Below are 24,330 nucleotides of genomic sequence, written 5' to 3'. Positions count from 1 at the left end.
TTCCCACTCAATATAGCACATCCTTACAGGCTTATATAGGATGGATTTTGTGAATTCAGTTTTCTCTTCAATATGCAACTATGCACACAGAAAATGTAATTCCCTTGTTTTTGGCATGACCTAAAGTGCAGGACTATTAGCGATCCATCCTAGTATTTACTCAATCAGTTGTTGGTATTCCTAACATCCTGGACACTCATTGGATGGTTGACATGATGCTGTTCTGAAATTCGAGAAAGTATTCATCTTTCATCAAGACTAGAGTTTAAAATACTAGGCATACACACACACACGTATATTATATACATCGCTCTCTCTCTAATATATATATATATATATATATATATATATATATATATATATATATATACACACATACATACATACATACACACACACACACGTATATTATATACATCGCTCTCTCTCTAATATATATATATATATATATATATATATATATATATATATATATATATATATATATATATATATATATATATATATACATACATATATATATACATACATACATACATACACACACATGCCACTTCTTATATAGAGGTTGCTTATACTGCCGTATGGGGCTTTCCTTAGACTAGGGATGATACTGCCCATGTCTACTGTATCTCACACTGCCAATATGGCAGATATTAATAGAGGACTAACAATGCTACCAATAAGAAAACAAAATCTTAAATTCTCAATGCTATTGTCCCTGGTTTGGCTGTTATCATCCTTTTGCTTTTCCCCTGAATCCCATATAAAACATCATTCATGGTAGACAGGTGATGCCATTATTATCCGAACAGCATGCGGACATACAGCGCTCTTAAACCTCGCTGGAGTTAACCCTCTTTAAGATATTGAACTATCATCCCCAATGATATCTCCAAATGGCACTCACAACTTGGCAAATGTAATTAATCTTTCGGGCGATATGTGATATACAGCCGTTGCCGGCTCCCACTTCTGAGTCTGTGGCGTCACTAATGACGTTGGGAAGGTAAAAGGTCCATAGATAAAAGTGCTCCCTATGCAAGTTCATATAATCCAGATTTAACAGACTTAAGAAATGCTGATACTGCCAGGTGTTTAGATTTACTTGTATAGGTGTTCTCTGCTGGTGGCTTGTGCTCAACTGGTCTCAATCTCTTTAACGCTCACACCTTGTATCTGCAGTTAGTACTCACTTCAATTTGTGATAAATTGTTGCTGTGTTTTATGTAAAATTAATAATGTTATGCAGGAAAAAAAAATACAAGTAGCCTTCTATAAAAGATATAAAAACGTTGAATGTAATGTACGGTATGTGGAAGCTTCCATACAGTTACATTTGCTGTGCAGTTGAAAAGACGTTATAGTTCTCTACAATCAGCTATTTTCTCATTGGCTGTAATGTCCCTTAAGAGTGATTAGCTTCACAAAAGAAATGGGGGACCCCCTCCTACATCATAACCTCAACTTGACTATACTGTAGTAGGACATTATCAAGATGCAACAATTTGATTTTTGAAGCCAGGTTTTGAATGTTAATAAAAATAAACCAAACCATACATTTAAACATTCATACAGGCAGTGGAAGGAGTACATAACCAGTAAACATTAGGTGTGCTTACAGGGGGTAACTGGGAATACATACATTGATAACAGACTTGCAAATCTTCCATAATAGAGAACACAATTACATTACCTTCCTTCATTAACCAACTCAATGAATGCAAGACCAGCATTTTTCTGAATAGAGTTTTGCCATTCCTGGAAAGTGAAAGAGACATTTAGAATGAGTTAAATACTGAAGGTTAATATTTAAACCAATTACAATATTACAGTTTCCAGTAATAGGTTTTCAAGGTGTGACTACGGTATAGACTATGGTCTTGTGTTCTCCTCACCATCTAATCAGGTGTTATTTTAACAGTAATTCTGGAGAACATGAACATACTGTGAGAGGTGATCCTGTGTATACTTTTAGTTTTGCACATTTAGGCTCAAAAGGAACATTTTTTTTTTTTATGCAATCACATTCTCCAATTTCAAAAAGACATATTTAAGCAAGAATACGTGAACCAAGCGAACTGTAGAATATGTAAAAAGTAATGGGCACTTTCTTATAATCAATTCAATATTTCATCATGTATCCAATGGCTTCTACAACAATCACATAGCAATGTAATACACAAAGCATGTAATAGCCTTGGTTATCAGTCTCCCAGAGGCACAGGATAAAAACACTATAAAAGCCTCAGCCCTACCACTAATGCAACCATGTAACTGTAAAGCACATTTTAACACTTAAGAAAGGATAGACTGCAGAGAAGATTCAGCTATGTCAATAATCTAGATTGTGCCTAATAGAGACACATTTCCTGCAGTACCTTATCCTGCGGTTCTACATATATAGCCCTCCTGAAACACCACAGAGATATTTCAGGAACACAAACCACAAGAAAGTAGTACAAGTGCAGCAAGGTATTTTATAGTTCTTAAATAAGAAAAAAAAAAAACCAACACAATACAAAGCTACTAAATAAGCTAGTACGCCGTGCCAGTTTTCTACATAATAAAAAACAAATCTAAAGACACAATAAAATATAATTTTCCTGCTCTCCAACGCAGTCAGCAACAAGGATGCCCAGGGTTTAGAGCAGTAAATGGTTGCTTTGGCACCACATTAGAAGATTTTACCCTACGGAATCACATCATTCACCAATATACCAAACACCCAGACATTATGCCACAACCATCTCTGATTATTGATTGTACACTGCACGGTCTGCTTAACTAGATACAACCATATCACTTGGAAAGATAAATTCATGATGCATTAAAGATAAAGAGAAGGAAGAGTCATGGATGATGATCTGTACAAAAGGACAACCAGAGTCAATGGAAAAAGGTCCTAATCAACATTATTTATCAAAACAAAAACAATCATCAACTATTATGTAACAACCATTAAAATGTAGTAGGTGGATCAATACTTCTACCATGTTATTAAATAAGACCAGAAGTCTTACTCATTGATATGAAGTCAGACTCAATTACGGAAAGAACATGGCAACTTGTGACCTTTGTGGGTAAAATAACAGGGAATGGTAAAGCTATATGGGTACACATCTACTGATGTCCACTAGTAAAACTAGAAGATTCATTATGTTGCACTAAAAGAGAGAGGTACAGGCTCCTTTCCCACCATGACCTCTCTATCGTTGTTAACAACTCCACTATCTCCTCTGTCACCCAACTCTGCTGCCTAGGTGTCACTCTCGACTCCTCTCTCTCTTTTGCCCCCCACATTCAATCCCTTGCCCGAACCTGTCGCTTCCAACTCCGCAACATTGCCCGCATCCGTCCCTTCCTCTCTCAAGATGCCACCAAAACTATCATCCATGCTCTCATCATCTCCCGTCTCGACTACTGCAACCTCCTCCTTACTGACCTCCCCTGCTCCCGCCTTGCCCCCCTCCGCTCTATACTCAATGCGGCTGCGAGACTCATCTTCCTCTCACGCCGCTCCTCCTCTGCCTCCCCTCTCTGTCTTTCCTTACACTGGCTCCCCTTCCCATACAGAATCCTTTTCAAACTCCTCACCACCACTTACAAGGCTTTCTCTCAGTCTACTGCCCCTTACATCTCTAACCTCCTCTCCATTCACACTCCCGCCCGCTCCCTGCGCTCAGCCAATGATCGCCGCCTCTCCTCCACTCTGATCACCTCTTCCCACTCTAGAATCCAAGACTTCTCCCGTGCTGCCCCCCTTCACTGGAACGACCTCCCTCGCTCCATTCGTCTCTCACCCAATCTGTGCTCCTTCAAGCGGGCTCTTAAAAAACTCACCTGTTCCTTAAGGCCTACCAACCATCCACTTAACCTCTCACCTCTCCTGGTTCTCCCCTGCCCCCTTTCTCTCTCTCTGTTGCTTCACTGGCTCCCTTATGTACCCGATTCTGTTTACCCTCCCTTAGGATGTAAGCTCGTATGAGCAGGGCCCATCTTCCCTCCTGTCTCCATACCTGTTCTTCCACTCCGTCTCTACTGTATCTGCCTGCCTGGAGTTTCTGAAGTACTGGTAGTTTGTGTTTATTGTTCTGTACTGTCTTACCCTGTATAGTCTACTGTTTGTACCATGTACGGCGCTGCGGAAACCTTGTGGCGCCTTACAAATAAATGATAATGATAATAATAATAATACAGCATAGACTGGAGACTGGGACATCCCTACAAGAGCAGGACTGCTCAGTTCATACATAACAGTTCATTCTCTCTCTTTTCAGAGCCAATAGCCATAAAACTACTCAAATGTACATACTGCAACTATTGCAGTTAATGTAGCTGCACCATAATTCTGAATGTTGGTAAGTTAGAGACCTAGATTATTAAAACCCAGAACTGTCTAGGGAAACCTGGGCACATGGGGACTGTATAACAAATACAACAGCTGATCATGGTACTCAACTACACGACACTGATTGTTTACATACATAGCTGTTACACATCGGTTATGCGCTCACTAACATAGTTTTTCTGATATTGTTGGATAACAAAGGATCCATTAAAACATAAAAAAGGAGAAAAATCTTGGGCTACAAGAGTTAAGCGGGATTGTAAAAAGCTGCCTCCTCGGATATTAACATATAATATTGATGGCTTCATCTGCTACACAATTGACCATTATCTGTTGACTTGCAAATTGATTGTTTTTTACATTTGAAAATAATCTTTATCAAATATGGCATACAGGACTTAATGAGTCATTGAAATTCATTAACCAATTATCTAAATAAAAAATAAATAGCATTAAACGTGATAATGTAAATAAAAACCTTCCAATAAATAGCATGAAAACAAGCATGTTGTATTTTAAAATACAAATTTAAAAGAGTGTCATTAGCACAATCAGTTATGTGCATTTAAGACAATGGAAAAAGTCACAAGACAATGATATCTAATTAAAAAAAAAATAGAAGTGTACGCTTTTTAAGTTTAACTTGTCCTTGGGAGTAATGCATGATTTATCAGGATTCCCAAAATTGTGTATTATGGCAACTGTTGAAGGCGAGTGATTTTGTATATTCACATGACTAGGACGCATTATGGCAGGAACACACACACACACACCCCAATTGCACCCAATCATACACAGTCAGATCTAATGCAAAGAACAAAATGGAGCATTTCACTTAAGGAGACTAGTCTCCACCACCACTAACAGCTGAACAGAACAAAACAAACATTGGTTCCAGTATGATGAATGAAAAAAACATACAATTGTGCTTGAAATGGTGCCAAGTAGTAAATAAGTGAACAGTCAAAACAATTAAAGCAAGACCAAGTCATGTGGTCAGGCAAGCCTCTCTTCACACGGTTTGTATAGATGGCATTGAGACAACATACCTAGAACACGAGTTATGATTTGGATATTGTCTTGTAAATACCCGGAAGTGCTATCATGGTATGGTCCACCCAAGATCCCATGGTTAATAAATGTATGACAATCATAGATTGCTAAACTTTTATTGAATAGTTTTGGTGCAAATGTGCATGTTAAGGCTTTCAGCAATCCCACATGGTCTCCAAATCAAAGACATGCAAAAAAAAAAAAATCTATTAAACAGTGAAGCTCTACTCTATCTGCTGTTTGAACAATACCTATTCCTTTACCAGGACACACAAACAACATGTGGAATCCACACAGCACCAAATATTATCCAACAACAATGGTCCAAATTGTTTATTGTACTTTTTATGTAGATAGTCTTCTTGTTTAAACAAGAGAATTATAAATTATAAAAACTCAATTTCATATTAACATTCACTTCGTCATTATTTTACTGAGGATTTGTGACAATAAAAGTGAATGCTGGCGTCTTTCATTTAGTGTATATTTTTCCATCAAGGTAAAATCCCTTTAGAAAGAGAACGCATTTAAACATCACAAATAATAAAAAGTTCAAATCAAAACACAATAGAGTAGGGTTTTAAGAGATGCAGACAGATAGTTTTTAAATAAATGTCACAGCCACAAAACGTATCCCTCTGCAGAGAAGCTGGTCTAACCAGGGCTCCTGTCTGGTGTAGCAACACATTTGAATGCAATTACCTTATTGGCATCACAAATGCACAAGAGAACAGTAAGACGCAGTCAAACACCAACACTGAAGTTGGTATCACATCTACTTTTTGGAAACCGCATTTTATGGGTTAGTAAAAAGTAGCATTTGTCTGTTAATCCATATCACACATTGTGTGGAATTTGCTTTTTGCTAGCACAATAGCTATTTCATACGCATCAATTGCTCATAAATGTTATACATATCAGGTAAAACAAGCTGCTCAAATACAGGTCCATTGAGATGAATGTAAAATCCTCTAGCCTGTCACACAACAGCTCAGAGGAGCTGTTGAATATAAACGCACTATCTGTAGCAGCACTTTTATTTAAAAAAAAAAGATTTTGTAGTCAGCAGAAACGAGAACATGACACCGGCCTTACTAATTACATTTGTTTCATCAGTTTTACCTGCTACAATAGGATGACATATGTGAGGAACAAATGAAGAAACAAAATTTCAAGACTAAGCTCACAACTTTCAGCTGAAACTAAAACATTACCTTTTGTCCTGTAAGAGAGATTATTAACCTCTCTCAAACCTATTCCTAAAATTTAAAAAAGTACAAAAGTAAAAGCTCCATAAATTTTCTTTATTCCACAGCTCTATAAAAGTAAACTAAATATATTATAAACCTTTAGAAGAATGTATTAAATACGTAGATTTAAAAAAAACAAAAACAAAAGTTCATAGTTTAGCTAACAAAATGTACATAACACAACAAGGTCAAATGAGCTCCTCATCAGAGGAGAAGGGTGAGTGGTGTTATAGTAATATGAAAGTACTTAAAACAAAACGATCAAGAACATTTCAACAGTGTTTGCCTTCAATGTCACCACTCTCTCAGCACCACTCCAAAGAAGCTCTGGTGAACAAAGCAGTATAACGCAAACAGCCCATACTTACTAGACATTATCTCAGCTGTTCTGTCAAATACAAGCTGTTTTACCCCCTTCTCTATATAACATCTTAACACCTCTAGAGGGTAATTTAATCTGCTCCAAAGTGGCAGATCACAATGCAACCAAAGGGTACTCTCCATTTAAATCAATGGAAGTACTCAGCTAAAACATAATAGGATCAGCAGTTTGATTGTCCTTTTAGTCCACTAGAAAAGGGACAAGGAAATTAATTTGTTGCTGGCCGTTTAATGCTTTTATAAATTTCTATAATTATGCATAAGATTGCCTTTAAAGGTTAACCCTACTAATACATTTTTTTCCCACAAACAAAACTACTGCCAATACACAACAAACAAAAAAACAACAACCTGTATATGTAACTGGTAAGATGTATACCCCCTACTGTAAAATATGAGGATATTATAAGTGCTTTTATACAGGTCCCAGAACCACAAGATGACTTACAATATTTTATTTCACAATAGGGAATACATTATACCTTATAATATACAAGTTTCAATATTAAACATATGGTGATCATCATAGCCAAATACAATTTACTTTAACAGTTGTACATTTCACAATGAAACATTTACAGTAAAGTAATGGGCAACTTATTTTATGTAAGTCATTGTGAAAGTATCAATTCCATGATCTCCACAGAAAGGTCAGTGAGCATGTTAATAAACCGCACACTGATGGAATGGACTGACATAAGCGTTTGGATTTTTAGCATGAAAGCAATCTATGTCCTATATTGGTTCTCATTATACACAAATACATATTTCAATTAAGGATAGGTATTTTATTCTCTTGACATAATAAAAATGTTACATCCACATCATACGTATTGTTATAAATATTTTATGGAATACAGATAAGGAAAGTTACTCAAATTTTTTTTAAAATATACCTATCCATGCAAATGATTTCACAGCCACTGCCGTCAGGATAACTCAATGGTGTGGGCGAGTCATATGAAGGTGTTCCATTTAAAAAGGTATCCTGTGTAATCCTCTGCACACACCAACCATAAAGGTTATACCAAGGATCCCCATGGTCAAATTCCTTTTTAATGTAAACATATTTATTGCTAATGTACAGTAGATCACAACAAAAGTTGCAAAATGCAGGTTAGAATACACTTGTTTAAAATAATAAGTAGTATGAGCAGTTGACAGCTGTTCATTTAACTATACAGAAAAAAATAAAGTCATGTGAAACAGAAAATATACCCTCTTTCAAACTATGTACATCAGGTCATCTCGTACTCACCAAGCCCTACAATTTGATAAATCTAAATTTGATGCAACAATACCTAACTTTAATTAATCAACAAAAAATAATTTTTTGTAAGACCCCAAAAACTTTGCAAGCTGGACAGTTCGAATAATATAGAACACAAATCAAGAGGGAGAGGGCTATGCTAAGACAATAGGAGCTAGGGGGCCAGGAAGGCTGCTGACCGTACTCAGAGAGAGCCGTAGCCATAATTCCAATAGCCATAGCAAAAACATTATGTTGTCAATGACTATTCCACACTACAATTGCATGAAGTCTTGAAGTATTTTATCTTTCCATAACAATATCACAACCATTGCTAGCAGCAATTAGCAAATGAAAATATATAGGCAGTTAAGCTAGGTACACACTACAGAAATTTCAACCAACTTTTTACACTGAGCGATTTTACATGCGATCGATGGTCCGATGTCTTGGTCCATGGACTGCATACACACTAGCCTTGTTTAGGACGATAAAGGAAAGAGCGGACATCCCTTTAGCGACTTTTTACAGCCATGTTGTCGTGAGCAATTAAACTTCCCTTTACAAGGCAGCGCCGCTTTAAATTTAAGCTGTCATCTCGCCGAACTCCCGCGAGTTGACAAAACCGGAGATTGATACATTTACCCCCTGGTGTACTTTAAAAAAAAAAAAAAAAAAAAATGCAGTAAAATATTTGGCTAACACTACACAATGTATATATTAGCTTCATGGAACATGTCAAATTGAAATTTTCGCATTAAGTGGTAGTACTTTAAGATTTATGTTTTCCATGAATGTGTTTGGCGTTAATGATTACATGTTTAGAAAACATGCTGTATAATAAAAAAATACTATTATATACCATCTTGACTATTAATACCTCTAAAAAATTAAATGCTGTATCAAGGGGAAATAAGATTTTAAGAGGGGTGTATCCAAATGATTGACTTCAGAGCAATAAAAAATACCCCAAAAACTTGGCAAGGAAAATAAAAAAAGGGGGGGACTACAACATATGAGGTCACAATCAACTGAACGTCAGAGTGTTGCAGCTTGTCATGCAGGTTCAAGGCTACTACGTATGCAGTTATAACCAGTTCCGACTGCTTTGTTTACTGGGCGGAATCACAGTCTCGCTATTTAATAGACATACCTCGTACTAAGTCCTCCCCCATACCCGTATGTAAATACGCATGCGTTTGACAACAAACTATAGTTCACGGTTCACTACTGTTTTTACTTAAAACACTCCACTGACCCTTTACGCATTAACTTGTTATAAACTCATTGTATGGAGCAATGGTTCAATTGTCAAATCCGTTTAAAAAAAAAGCTAGTAAAATGCATGTAATTTAATACAACTGGGTATGAGGCCTTAAGCATAGGCACAACCTGCTTCTGAACACACAGTGTTTAGATGCTACCATTGTGGACATCCAGTATCCCTATGTACAGGTCTTCTAGAGGGCTGTACACACATCTCTCCTTGACAGACCACACAAGCCAGTGACCTCCTCTCTGTCCAGGACATAAAAGTCACACACTGCATCTCTTTTACTTCTAATAAACCTTTCTTTTCAGGCAATTCTACACAGATCTTGGAGTTCATTACTATATACCCTGTACAGCAACTTAATGAGTAAAACAAAATAAGCAAGTTCGGGTACACAGTTTATTCATATAACATATGAATACCAATTTGAAAGTTATTTTAGTAGTAGATCCATACAAATGTCAAACTTTAAAAATCTCAGTGTGACCGTGTCTAAAATACATAGTTTACGTAATTACTGACAGACACCCATTTATCCCACAATGTCTGCTCCCTGCCGCCAGCAGTATGAGAAAATAAGGACAGAGGGCTCTGGTGCGGCCTGTGCTCTGCTCAGTCACATTCAGGTGTTAAGGTTCCTTCCAAGTGCGGATCGCAGAATGAAAGGGCTCGAACTGTGGTGTCAGCGGACCACAGGTAAATTAAATTGTACTAGTGTCTATTTATACCCATGTTTTTTATCTACGGTGGCATTATCCTTTTAGTTATACCTAAGAAAGTTACATGATTTATCATTTAGACTGAAAGAGAATCATTACGTTTTACAGGAAATGGATGTTACTGCATGATTACATCAAAGCTGTGCAACAGATGCCATGAGGTGGACTTGTCCCACGTTAGCCCCACTGTCCTAACACCTCCTGTAACTTCTATATAAATAATAACCTGGGCTGCTGTCATGTATGTAGCATCTGCATATATGAAAATCTTGCACTTAGATTTGAAAACAGATATGTAGAAAGCAAATGCCAATATACTTGTATCCAGTATATACAATAAACTAATTTCAAACACTGTGTTGTTAAAGACTTTCACAGTATTCTTTATTGAAATATAGGATATGCTAATAAGGGTGCCTGGGGATTGCATAACTAAAAGCGCATGTTAACACAGTAAATGTAACCAAATGTGTAACACAACAGGTCATCTAAAAATGTACTCTAAAGGGAATATTCTTTTATGTGACCTATTTCAAGTTCTTCTCCTAATCAATACTAGAGTTTGGTTTCAAGAGGAGGTTATAAAAGTTGCTTTAAACTCACCAGATACAAGCTCTGAACAGATGATCATCATTAGGATTCTGTTACAATCATGTATGGTGAAGCAGTATAAAATGTATCCTATTAGTACATGGTCAGTCTGTTTGACAACTGCAGCCTTGAAGACAAATGGCAGCTGCTGCCCTCTGAGGTCTGAAGTCAGGTCTTTAGGGAATTACATGCCCAAGTGGTTAAAAAAAAAAAGAAAAAAAGTATGGCTTGTTCATTAGACATCACTTCAGGGAAAATGGGCAAGGCTGCCATTAGAAAGTACATCAAAGGACCAATTATTTTTATTATACCATAAATACATACAAACACATACTTTCTATGTTACATTATCAAACAAAGCAGGAAGCAAACAGGAAAATGCATTCACTCCCTGGGCTTTCAGAATGGCTGTACACAAATCTGAATGGTTTATTCAAATTCATTCATTTTAATTTAGAATTTAAATTACTAACATTTTTCGGGTTGAGATGGTTTTACATGTAGAATACATCCCCTTATTTTATTACAACTATGTAAGGTTATAATCAATTACGGCACTACATTTTTTCTTTGGTAGATTCTTTGTTAGATTATTCAATGCAATCTCATATATACAAATAGAATAATATTGGATGGGTTTATTATTGTATTGCCCTTAACATATTTGTACCTACAATCAATGTTTCCTGGCCATACATATAAAAACCTACTTCTACTTTAAGAAGGTCAAACACGGGTAGATGCTGCTTATCAAAGTTAGTGCAGAGCGCCCGGTCCAAAGTCAAACATATCAACACATCAGTGTCTAAATTCGAGGAGTTTGGCCCATCTGCCTGAGCAGATGGATCACTTGCTGTATATCTAGGACCTATTAGTGATGTGGACTAATAGTCATGTTCCCATGGAAATCACCAACATGTCCGATACGATCCCATCTATTTTGATTAGATTATCGGACATCATGGTAACTTTAGGCCCACTCACGCTGTGATATTGAGCCAATGACGACAATTCAGTTTGTCCATAAACAGCGATGCAATGGTCTTCAAGTACTGGGGGGAGGAAAACCTTTGAATGTTGCACTATTTCTATTTTGTGTTACACACAGAGAAATTAGAAGATCTCATCTAATCTGAATATTTCATAAGAATTTTTTTATTTTAAAAAGGCATCTCAGCGTAAGGGAACACTTTTACTACCTATAATCACCGCTCTCCGTCACTGCCTATAGAAGCCTACTTAAACCTTACGGTAGTGTCAGAGCGCAAGAGTAAAGTGGGGGGTGGAATGTCGCATGGACTTGCTGCATCTGCTACTTGCTCGCTCCAACAGTCACTCTTGGATTGGGTTCAGAGCAGTAAAACAGAGTTTTCATCTGCTCTTTTCCTGCCAGCAGATATGCGCCAAAATCTTATTTCTGCTTGCTGAAAAGCTCGTCTGACCTTACCTCTAACTCTATAACCTACCATCAGTGACTCAAGCCCTTGCCAAGGTCCTACTTAACTCTACCACCTACACACAGTGTGTCAGGTTACCTCATAAAACAGATTTCCAACCAGTGAGGACATATTTTTATGTCACAATATCAGGCTGCTTGCGACAAAAGAATTTACAATCAATATGGGGAGACTTAAAAATGAAGATATACAATTTGGTTCTATAAGCACATTTTGAATATTAAATGAAACAACTAGGCTGCAAATTATAAGCAATAAAATACACCTCTTTTACTCGTATATAGGGAACGGCATTGCACACAGCCTTGGCACAAGTCTTGATCTTTAAGTAGAACTTCTTGACCTGTGTGCCAATCTGACTTGTTTGGCTTATTATGCTGTTTGGACTAGATTTTTAGATTTCCCTAGTTTGCATTCTACTAGTAACCTGGATTACACATCTTTGCCTGTTACCCTGATATCAGCTTACAACTTGATAACTATCTGCTTGTGCACTTATTCACTAACAAGACCGGATTAGCCCTGTGTGCAGCAGGTCCCACACACTGTATCTTCACCCCAAGTTCCATGTCCTGTGGATATGCCAACACCATGCCAGGCTTTACTTTATGCTACTGGTTTATTCTTCAGTCACTAAAAGGAATCAACACTAAATAACACAATTTCAGAACTCTGTACTACTTACTGGTATCCTGTGAAACAGAAGCATCAGCATGGTTTTAAACCATATTATACTTTGTTTACCCAGTTGTAAGGAAATAGAAAATTATGTACATCACAGAACCCTTTATCACAAGCTCAAGAGTAACATAACACGTATTAACACTGCTTAACTCCATGTTTAATGTGACAGCTCAATGTTTCTAGATTTCAAAAGAAAGGCTGCTGTAGAATATTTATGACTAACAAATCCTTGAAGAGTTGTATAAAATTCATTAGTTTTTACTTAATCAATTCTTGGATCAACATGCACATTAGCTTGTCAAAGACTAATTCAAAAAAAGTAATTACAGTTCCATACTTTATGTAAAAAGACGACAGAAAGCATCTATGTTAAACCAGTGAAAAAGAATGAAAACACAAAGAAAACAGATTAAGGATGATTTATTTCATTTTTTTGTACTGAAGTTAATTACAAGTAACTTAATAAAAGAATTCCTTTATTATTTTATAGCACGTATTGGCTTCAGATGGTATTCTACATTTAGAAATAAACAAGAACACAACACTGCAGATCTGTGCAATAAACACATATCTCCCCCGATGGTTAACACGGTCTACAACAGGTATTACTACTAAACAGTAACAAATATCAAATGAATTTGTGGTAAACATTTTTAATAATTAAAAACCATCACAGTGTAACAGCTTTGATCTGCCAAAACAAATCAAATATCCCATTCAGAAAGGAGCCTCTCCATGATGGAATTTTAAGAAGTGAAATTTGTGGTCAATAATTTTACTAAAATATCCTGAAGCTCTCAAAGGTGAAGCGCACAAAAAGTGTGAGACAAGTAGTGGCAAATAATGATGCAATTAGCATTATGGGAAATTAAACACAGCTAGCTGATTGTGCCAGCGGATAAGGAAAAAGTTGAATATGCTTACACTTTACTTTTCTTTTAAATAAACTTAAATATATTAAGCCTTGATGTTTTAATTAGAAAAGAAAAAATAATTTTCTTGTTTACATAAAACATTTGTGTTTTCACAAGCATTTACTGAATAAAAAAAACCAACACCACCACCACAGTGCCATACTCTTCAGGGAATGTACAGAGCTTTATAATTTTTCATTTTGGAAAAGCCATCCTGTATGAGGAGATCAGTATCACGCCTCCACAATTTATAGTTTAATATAGAAATGAAACATCAGTGTTAAGATTATAGATATCCAGATGTGCATATTTCCAACAAATGTATTTAAACATAAATGTTTAATTTTGTCTAAAGTAACATCTTTGTATAAAAAGCATTAAAATGTATGTGCACAAAACAGTCTCCATCCATTTCAAATTAATTACTAGAAATCTTTTCAACACTACAAGAATCCTTGCAAACACATTTGTGCATTGGAAACATTGAGCAGGACTCTATTTAAAGGAAAGAGTCTGACAAATACTTAGAGCTTCCAAATCAGCTGCTGACTGCTTTTCACACACTATTCTCTGCCCCAGTGAACCGAATTTGGGAGAGTGGATTTGGCAGTCGGGATCTCACAGGTCTGTCCCTTAAAGCAGTAAAACCACATAGATTTTTTCTTCTGTAAAGTTAAGTTGTTTTTAACCATGTACCCGAACATTTTTCTTAGCCTCTGCAAATTATTATCTTTTCTTCAAATGTTCTATGGAGGGCAGACAGGTATGGCTGCCACACACAGATAATTTGCTACACAGACACAGGCACACAGCTCTTAGAAGGTCATGTGAATGCAGAGGGTAGAGAAGGAGGGGGAGAATGTCACAGGTCAGACAGAGATCAGGGGGGACGTTCCGAAGCCTCTCGGCTCACTACAGCATGTGCCATATAGTCCATGGCGCTGTAAATAATTATATATCATTATTAGTCACCCTTCAAAACTCACAGCATCTGTGCAAAGTTGGGTACCTGTGGGGGCTGGTTACCTACCAACATTAGGGAACACCTCCTGTAAACAGCAATTATGTTTCACATACAACGCTTAGTAAATAGAGCATGCTGTGTCCAAAAGATGCTGCTCCTGATCGTAAGTGCAATCCCGAGCGGTGGTAGTCTCCATCGCTGTTGTCATGTAGGGAAAATTGGTGTCGGGGTTTCTGTAGTCAGTATTTAGTACCCGACCCGAGTGGGTATGGTGTTTCTGGAATCAATATGTTCCATCCCTGCTTAGTGTTTTTAATGCTATTAAAATAATATATTAAAAAGGATGATTTTTCTTTTTGCACAGTGAGTAAGCCACTAAGAGAATGGATAAATTGTCCCAGGTATTTCACAAATCTGTGGTTTACAGGAGGGCGACAAAAACAAAAACAACAAACACTGTTGAAGAAAACTCACAAAATCTCATCTAGACCAGGGGCCCAAACATGAAATAGTGGGAGGTTCTATGGTCTGATGAGACTAAGATTAACCTTTTTGGCCTCAAAGCTAGGAGATGACATTGTGCCTGAGCCTATGGACACTATCTTCTAGTGGCATGATGCTATAGGGACACTTCACTGATCCAGGTACTGGAAAACACATCAAGAGTCCTCCTCTCTAGAAATCTTCAAACACAGACTTAAAATTTCCCTGTTTCCTCAATCATTTCATGAATGCACAACTATTTTCAGAACACAACACTTAGCTCTCTTTTTTGTGTTCTGTTAATCTTGTTGAGTAGTCTTGAAAAGAAGTGGTTTTTGGAGAGCAGTTAAAACTTTGGAGGCTGGACGAGTCTCTGATTGGGCATGGTAGGGAACTCAAAGTGTAGATAGTGGAATAGGAGACAGGACAGAGAGGTAATTATGATGGGAGGAGGTCAGAGAAGGAGAGAATTTGGAGATGTAGCAAGGAATGGTGTTGAGGAGCCTTGTAGGTGAAAGGAACTATTATGAATTGGATTCTGGTGGGAATGGAGAGCCAGGAAAGGGATTTAAAAAAGAAGCAGCAGATGTGGACCGACGAGAAAATAAAGATTAATCTTGCAGCAGCATTTATGATGGATTCACATAGGTTAAGAGGGGTGAGGGGAATGGCCCACTAGAAGGAGGATGCAGAAGTCAAGACAGGATGAGGAGGGAGTGGATTAGTGTTTTAGTTGCATTGTGACTCGAAGTGTGTCAACTTTATTTAATTTACCAAATCTTAAATTGCTAGATTAAGTATGCTTACAGTCAGCAGCTACATAACACTCCACAATTTACATTTTAAGAACATGTGAACACCATGTTTCTGGAAAGGATGCTACATATCATCCAAACAATGCAAACCCATTTATGGGTTTATGTATTCAGTATATTCATTAAAAATAAATTAAACAGCCAGCAATCAGATAAGCATTGCCGAACAAATTCTAGGTTGCGCATGGACCAAGACACTCTGAACATCTGAGCTAGCTGACTGAAGTGCAAGGTCTACACAACGCTCAGTAGAACAGATATGTTGTAACAGTAGGGAGCCAACTTAAAACCCACATTACTTTAAGCAGGCTCCACATTTAGCGCTTTATTTCCTGTCAGAAAGAGTTCCATTTCAATGCATAGCCCAATCAGCAGGGAACTACCAGAATTAAGTGCCAGTTGATATTACTTTGTTTTGCATCATCCACCCTTGAGAATAGTGTTCAAAGATTTTCCAGAGAGGTCAGCATGGTCTCATCCTCCTGACTAGACTGCCAAGCCACAGGGTGTGCTTCTTTTTCTGTGAATTTCACCTTAAATAGTGATGTTTTTTGAACCATAGTGTGCTGGAGTCACAACAGGAAGTCTTGCATTTCAGAAAATGACAGTTTTATACCTACATTATGATATTCCTTAGCCTTCAACATCTGCAACACACTGCTTGGATTTCAAACTGGTAAAACTGTCTTTTCACATTAAACGGTCAGTTTAAAAAGAAAAAACAAGTTCTCAAAATCTTCAGTTGCTATAGGAAAATATTTAAATGTATTTATTTATTTATTAGGTGTGACAGCACACTGTCAGAAGGACACATACATCAGAGGTCATTTTAAAAAATACAATTTTATTGCAGGTTAATTAATTTATTCTTAACAGAAGTAGGACTGGAGTGTCTTTTAGCCTGAAAAAAAAATTATTGCACTTCAAAAGGATAAGTTTATTTCTCATTTTATCTAAATATTTTTAGACACACACATTAAAAAAAGCCAAAAGCACCTTCTGTGCTTGATTAGTTCTGTCCAATATTTTAGTCAAGTTAAATTTTTACACTTGTGCTGAAATACTTATTTTGAGAATGTTCCTGAGTGAATGGAGTTTTGTTATTGATAAGGATGTTGGCAATGTTATGCTGTAATGCAGTATTAGTATAAGAATACAGGGTACTGTATTTATTCCAACCTCCCTGCATCATTATCACAGGCACATCACATAACTACTCTGTTGTCCTGGAGTCCACCATCTACTTATCTGTGGCCTCCATTATCCTCCGCACGTACCCTTGCCACATGCAGCTCTGTCTTTCAAAATATTACTGTGAGCAGTTTCCTTCTTCCACTTCTCTCATTCAATAATACAAGTGATAGCTTATCTGACAACACACCTCAAAGATGGCATCAGAGCTGGCCGTATGCAGCTCTGCCGCAGTAATGACTGCCTCCCCCAAAGTAAGTCTACTCCTCTCCTGTAACACCCATTGCTGCTGCTAACTTTAAAGATCTGCATTTCTATCACCCCTAGACCAGAAACATGGTAACCAACACAGTGTTCTCCCCAGCACCTATTTTCCCGGATGCTGCGCTCAGCCGTTTTTTATTTGTCACCCGGTTCTCTGAGCTCAACAGAGTTCTAGTAGAATAAACCATTGTTTCTCCTACTAGTACAGGTACTATGGCCGGCAAAGATTAGACCAAATCAAAAAGACACTAAGCTTGTACAATAAGCATATTTTCAGAAGGTAGTAAATTTCAATATTTTTATTAAATTATGCTATATATATATATATATATATATATATATATATATATATATATATATATATATATATATACACACACACATATACATATATACACACATACATATATATATATATATATACACACACACACACATACATATATATATATACACATACATATATACACATACATACATACATATATACATATACACACCTATATACATATACACATACACACACATATATTTATTATTTTTCCCCCAGCATACAACAAACCACAGCAGATATATTGAGAAAGAATTCTGCCTCATATCAAGCACAGAGATGTACAGATCAGAGATACATAATGCAGAATGTGACCAATGCATATGCTTCAGTACATTTCTTACAAGCAATGTCAAAATAAGATGCACACTATAAATGACAATAAATGTCAACAAGCAAGTGGGCTTCTGTAATTGCATAAAGGGACCTGGTCTTCTTTACTTCACAATAAAGGTCATGTCAAATTAAAAGCACTATTTTCTTTATGATGAATGACTACCCCATTTTATTTAATATGTTGTTTATGTACAATCATACACAGCATCATATAAACAGTCCTGCGCAATCATGTGTCTCCTTTCCGAAATGTCACCATCCATTTCCCAATAGCTCAGAGTTTAATCAAGGTCAAGGTGAACTTTGCAAATTGTTAGACAACCTATAGAATAAGACCTTTTTATATATTTGTCATTATAGGCAGGGCCATCTTAACAACATTATGGGCCCTCGGGCAAAGCAGTGCATCGGGGCCCCTAGATATAGATGTATAGATGTATACAGATACAGATATAGATAGATAGAGAGAGATAGATAGATGTACTTGCTCAGTGACCCTTGAAGGTTTTTTTTGCAGGTTTTTTTCTTTTGCAGGATTATTTATTCTCATGGGCCCCCCTTGCCCGTGGGGCCCCTGGGCAGCTGCCCATCGTGCCCAATGGAAAAGATGGCCCTGATTATAGGCATGCACATCCCCATGCTGCATTTCCATATAAAATATAACATTCATGTAATACTGCAAGATTAGTAAAGACTGATAACCACAGGAAAATCACAAGATTTTTCAAATGAGCTATCTGATAGAAGATTTCTTTACACCACCTTCTAATCACACAAATCAGCAAATTATGCAGCACTATGATTATTTAATGACAATAGACTGTAAGCTATTTTGGCTAATTCTGCTTCCTTTGCATAAGCATCTATAGACCAATAACCACACTACGACATACTGATGACCTTTTACAGATATTGGAATACACATCTAATACAACAATTGAAAAGTTTTAGTCATTAAAGCCTCACAGTGCACAGTTTATATTTTGATAGAGGTTTAATGTATATAGTATAAATGATGGCCATTTGTTACTACTTTGGTCACAACACACTTAATACTGGGTTAAACGCATTAAAGCCTTTTCATGCATAAGAGGGAAAGGACCCAAACATGTTTGGAAGATAATTAGATATATGTGAACACTATAGATACAATTCTAGATAAGCTGAGAAATAAATACAACAATATTGAAATTGTGCCTCCACCCAATATACCAGACACCTGATTCAACTATTAGTGTACTTTAATAAAAGTCCCCTTAACACAAATTTGCAGTGAATGTAATTAATAGTTTAAGAATTAAAGCAGTAGGAGATGTGGTGGTCTGGCATACCACCGTATACAACCCCCACTTCTACCACTGGATATAAGTATGCTGCCTACATTATAATCCAATAAGGAAAGAAGATTGAAGACATCACAACCAATATGTTTTTATTTTGTTTCAAGTTAAATTGTATTTTTGCCTGGTTCGGACACAAAGTCTGATAAACATATATATGATCCCTTTTCCTTGTAGCTCAGAGATTACTACTAACCTTTCTTCTTTGCTTTTGTTACTTGATTATGGGACACCAAGTATATAAATTTTATATTGTCTACCAGTGGAATATAAATACTTTAGGGTCACTACAATAGTACTATTTTCTATAAGGGTCCCTCTATAGCCCCTCCATGCCGACTAGTTTTCATAGAAGTAGCTGCTACTGTAAATGGATGTCTGGTTATCTGTCTGACCAGTCACTCTCAGTCACTGGGCTAAATATATGCCCTTTGTCTCCTTCAAAGCCTCCTCAGTGGGTTCTTCATTCTTCTACACTAGGACCCCTATTCCTTTTGCTCTAATTATCTTTCTTTGGATAACGCATTAACGCCTTTTGCTACTGGAGGTGAATTGAACCTACAGGGTTTATTTTTGTAGCATACAGTAACAACCAATCTCAACCTTGTGAGCATTAGACAGTCCAAAGGAAAAAGTTAAATACCAAAACGTGCAGCTTTCCTTTCTTTGTATGTACAGAAATGTAATGGGGGTAGTCCCCTGAATATATCCCATCAGCAGAGGATATACCACCTGTGTATGTTGACTAAGGCTCACCTTTGACACAAGTCACTTTTTCAGCCAATTTTTATTTTTGTAAAACAAAAACAAACACAAAAAAACCCTGTATTTTCCTAGCAATAAGCAGTACAAACATTCTGATGGCCAACCAATATCCTTTCACAGCATGATTATAGCAAACTAATCTTTTCTGGGGTTCCTAATTTCAATCTTTTCTCCTCTATTGTCAAACCTAAACTATAGTAGAGAAGGAGGATGGTCACTCTGCAATGGGCTCCCATTGTAGTACAGAATTAGGAAAGCTGTTCACAATATTACTTTGAATGAAATCCATTCAAAATACACCTACCTACATCTCTTTTACAAATCTATATATTCCAAAGTGTCACTTTCATTCATCTTAAAAATACCTTCTTTTGTAGCATAAATTTACCTTCCTATTATAACTTAACACATCTCTAACTGCTCCTAAAGCTGGCCACACACAAGCTGAACCTGCCACTCAGACCAAGCAACAGGGATCACTGTCTGACTTGACAACAGATGCAAAATTCACAGTAATCAGACAATCAAGTTACTGGGTATCATACCTGTCTCTGGGGCAAGCTCTCCATAATATTGGGCCAAATAGATAAAACTAAATTTTATCGCACATGAGTCAACATCGTCACCCTGAAACTGTAATCCTACTTTCTAGATTGATAGCACTACTTCAACCTCTATCCCTGACTTCTTGCCCAACCTAATGTTTCTTAAGGTCTGCATCAGTAACTCTTAATCTACCAGATTCCGCAAGGTGCTGATATATTGTGTAGCATCATATGACTAATCATCATATGACTAATCTACTCACTAAGGGGAATCCTTGGGGACCTCTGTGCTGATGGACCATAATGGGGGAAGAACAAGCAATTGCAGCAGTTAAGCCAGACATATAAAAATTATTTATAGACAGACAAATCTATCTATATAGAAAGAGAACAAGAACAGCCCTATTAACTTTTGTAATATTTGCATACCTATTTCTTCATAACTGTATTCATTATTTAAACTCTTAAAGACAATGGGATTTTGTAAAAGCATAAATGGTAAGAACTGTATTTTGGTGTTTACATTGTGCTCTGTCATATGGAAATGAAACCTATGGGGCAGATCAATTCTGCGCAAAGTGCGAACGAAATCTGCTGCGGAGAGACTCTGTGGTCTGAATTCTTTACTAATTATTGCTCAGACGTCACTTTAGTGTGAGAACAAAAGACAAGGGAAGATTTAGGAAACATCCACTAGAAGTGAGCAGAGTCAGACATTGTGGTTATATAAACAACAAAAATTAAAAGTAGTTGGCGCTATAGGATATCACATCAGGATAAATACTCCAAAATTGAAAGTCACTAGTCCTTCAAACAAATTCCTGAATAAATGTGAGGATTCTTCTTCTTTAGCGATCCCCGTCATTGTGGTTATGTTCGGCAGCACTTTGCACGAAATGAATCGGCCTTTACTCGTTTATATTGTCTTAAATGCTCCTTTTTATGCATTTCATATATAACCATCACTATTGAAGTCACTGCTGCCCTGGAGTCACAGATATTGCATGTTCTGATTAATTTGTAGTGGAACAATATAAAAATGCACACATGAATGAAGAAGCCTTCCAAAGTCCCGCTGTTCTCAGAACACGGCAGAAGCGGATGAATTCTGTACTTTGAGAGACAGACTGATCAGAAAATTGTCTTTTTGCCTTTTGTAAAAAGGTGCTTTGCACATCTCTGCTCCACAGAGTTTAAAGCTAAAATAGCAGTCATAAATGTAAAAGTCAAATGCAAAATAAATGAACACCAACATGTCTGTAAACTTGCCTTGTTTTATTCCTTCTATATTCAAAGGCTTTAGTAATTATATACACATATGTTAATTCATTTTCTTTTTGGACTTTAAATAAAAATGTGAAAATGAAGCACCTGAACTTATTTCCCACAAAACCTCCAATATATATATATATATAATTTTGTTTCAATTTTGATGCTGTTGATTTAAAAACAAAAAAACAATCAAGTTTCAAATTCACATTTAATAGTTATTTTGGATTTTTTGCTCATTTAATTACTTTTGACACATGGGCCAGACAAGATGGTGCTAGTTTCTCCAACACATCCTATGCATTTCTGATAAATGGGAGAAGAATAGATGACCTGGCAGAAGGCTCGCACAATAACATGTGATTTACAGGACATGAATGCAGCTACTGCAAGATTTATCTGACAGCCCCTCTCCGATAGTGGCCTGCTCAGTATCCGATGGGATGATTTCTAGCCTGGAAAGTCTGCGACCTAGTAGCCATACACATTATTTATTTATTAGATGTTTTGGGTTGAAACCATTTTTAAATGATGCACTTCACAATGCATAGCCATAAATTTAGCTTTAAGCCTTGGAAGGGAGGTAGTGTTATTGGAATGTATGTCAACCTGAATTAGGATGAGCAAAACAACGCTTTTATCAAGTGGCCTTGAATGCAATGTCTATTGTTTCAAAAACTATATTAATGTCAAATAAACAAAAATGCTCTGCAGTAATATTACATGAAATATTTCCTAAACCTTAAGTGGAAAGAAAATAGCTGTCAAAACACACAGAAAGGAGCAGTAGGGATAAAATATTCAGTGGCAATTCTGCAGTAAATAGTATCAAATACATGAATCGCCATCTACCACTACTATTTTATCCACAATAGGGTTTTGTTTTGTTTTAACCACTTTTCAGCAATATGTTTTCCTTATATTGCATAATATCTGAGAGCGCGAGAATACCATTCATTTATAATACATCAATAAACGATAATTTAGCAACGCAGGCTGAGGTCTGTAAACTTTAGTCCAGTGGTCAGTATGGCAGGCATGCCAGATTTGGCACGACAATCACTAATATGGCACGATGGAACTCTGGAGCTGCTTGACTAAAGCAGCCGAAGATGGCTAAAACATGTGCACTCCTTCTAGGTTCCAGTGTGGAACTGAAGACGTGTGTACTGACCAGAGGTGTGTCTCTTGCGCACACACACACAAACAAACTGCCTACATATATATTCAAAATTGAACTGGGGGCACTACTGTGTGGCATAATATGAATATCTGCTGGTTGCATTACTACTATTATCATGTTATTAGCATGATAAAGGTATATACATATTTATATATTTCAACTGCCAGCACACCTGGGCTTGACTAGAATTTAGCCAGCATACTGATAAATTGGTTATACCAAGGGTCGGCAACCTTTTCTTCTTTCGGAAATCAGCATGCAAATTACTAAGTAATGGAAATTCAATACAGTTCTAGGGTACATTTTTGGATACTTACAAATAGATTTAGGAGTTGCAGATTACAAGTAGTCATCATGGATATTATAGGGGAAAAATTGTAGAAAGGGAACAACGATAATGACAACTACAGTGGGTTGCTGCTGTTTAATCATCACTTACAGATGCAGGTCTGCAGAATATCCATTTTACCAAAATCATTTATATTTATTTTCTTTCAAAATTTTGAAATTAACATATTTAAACCATAGACCTGTCTTTTTTTGATTTCCTGAAGAGTATGTATAGTGGAGGATGGCCAGAACAGAAACGTCTTAACTTACAGAATTGCCAGCAATAAAATGTTAGTTTTGTAGTGGGCTATTATTAGAGGGCATATGTAAAGTGTAACTACAGGAAATCTCAGCTGAACAAAAATATAAAGCCCCCTCGGCATCCTCACAGCAATCTGAACAGCCGGGGTTCGGTGTCCTACTGTTTTCATGTATGCCATATTTGTCCTACTATGTCAGGGGCAACGGAAACTGTGGCACAATACAAATAAATATTATGAATTGTAATAATAATCTGCACACTCTAGTTATATTGGCTACAAGTCAAGTTAATCACACATACACAAAGTCAAAATGTTACATATAAGATTAT

At 36.7% G+C, this 24,330-nt stretch overlaps 1 protein-coding gene across 1 annotated transcript in view; it reads right to left on the bottom strand.

The window, feature by feature from the left end:
* The window catches only part of LRBA (LPS responsive beige-like anchor protein), a 478,343-nt gene that overhangs the window by 310,412 nt on the left and 143,601 nt on the right, over nucleotides 1-24,330 (bottom strand). The window contains exon 34 of the mRNA XM_075198883.1: nucleotides 1,697-1,761. Coding sequence (XP_075054984.1) covers nucleotides 1,697-1,761 — 65 coding nt within the window. The remainder of the gene's footprint in view (nucleotides 1-1,696; nucleotides 1,762-24,330) is intronic.

The sequence above is a fragment of the Mixophyes fleayi genome, chromosome 1, assembly GCF_038048845.1.
Source record: "Mixophyes fleayi isolate aMixFle1 chromosome 1, aMixFle1.hap1, whole genome shotgun sequence".
Taxonomy (NCBI): domain Eukaryota; kingdom Metazoa; phylum Chordata; class Amphibia; order Anura; family Limnodynastidae; genus Mixophyes; species Mixophyes fleayi.
The sequence above is the reverse complement of the archived record's forward strand: the minus strand, read 5'-3'. Positions and strand labels throughout refer to the sequence as shown.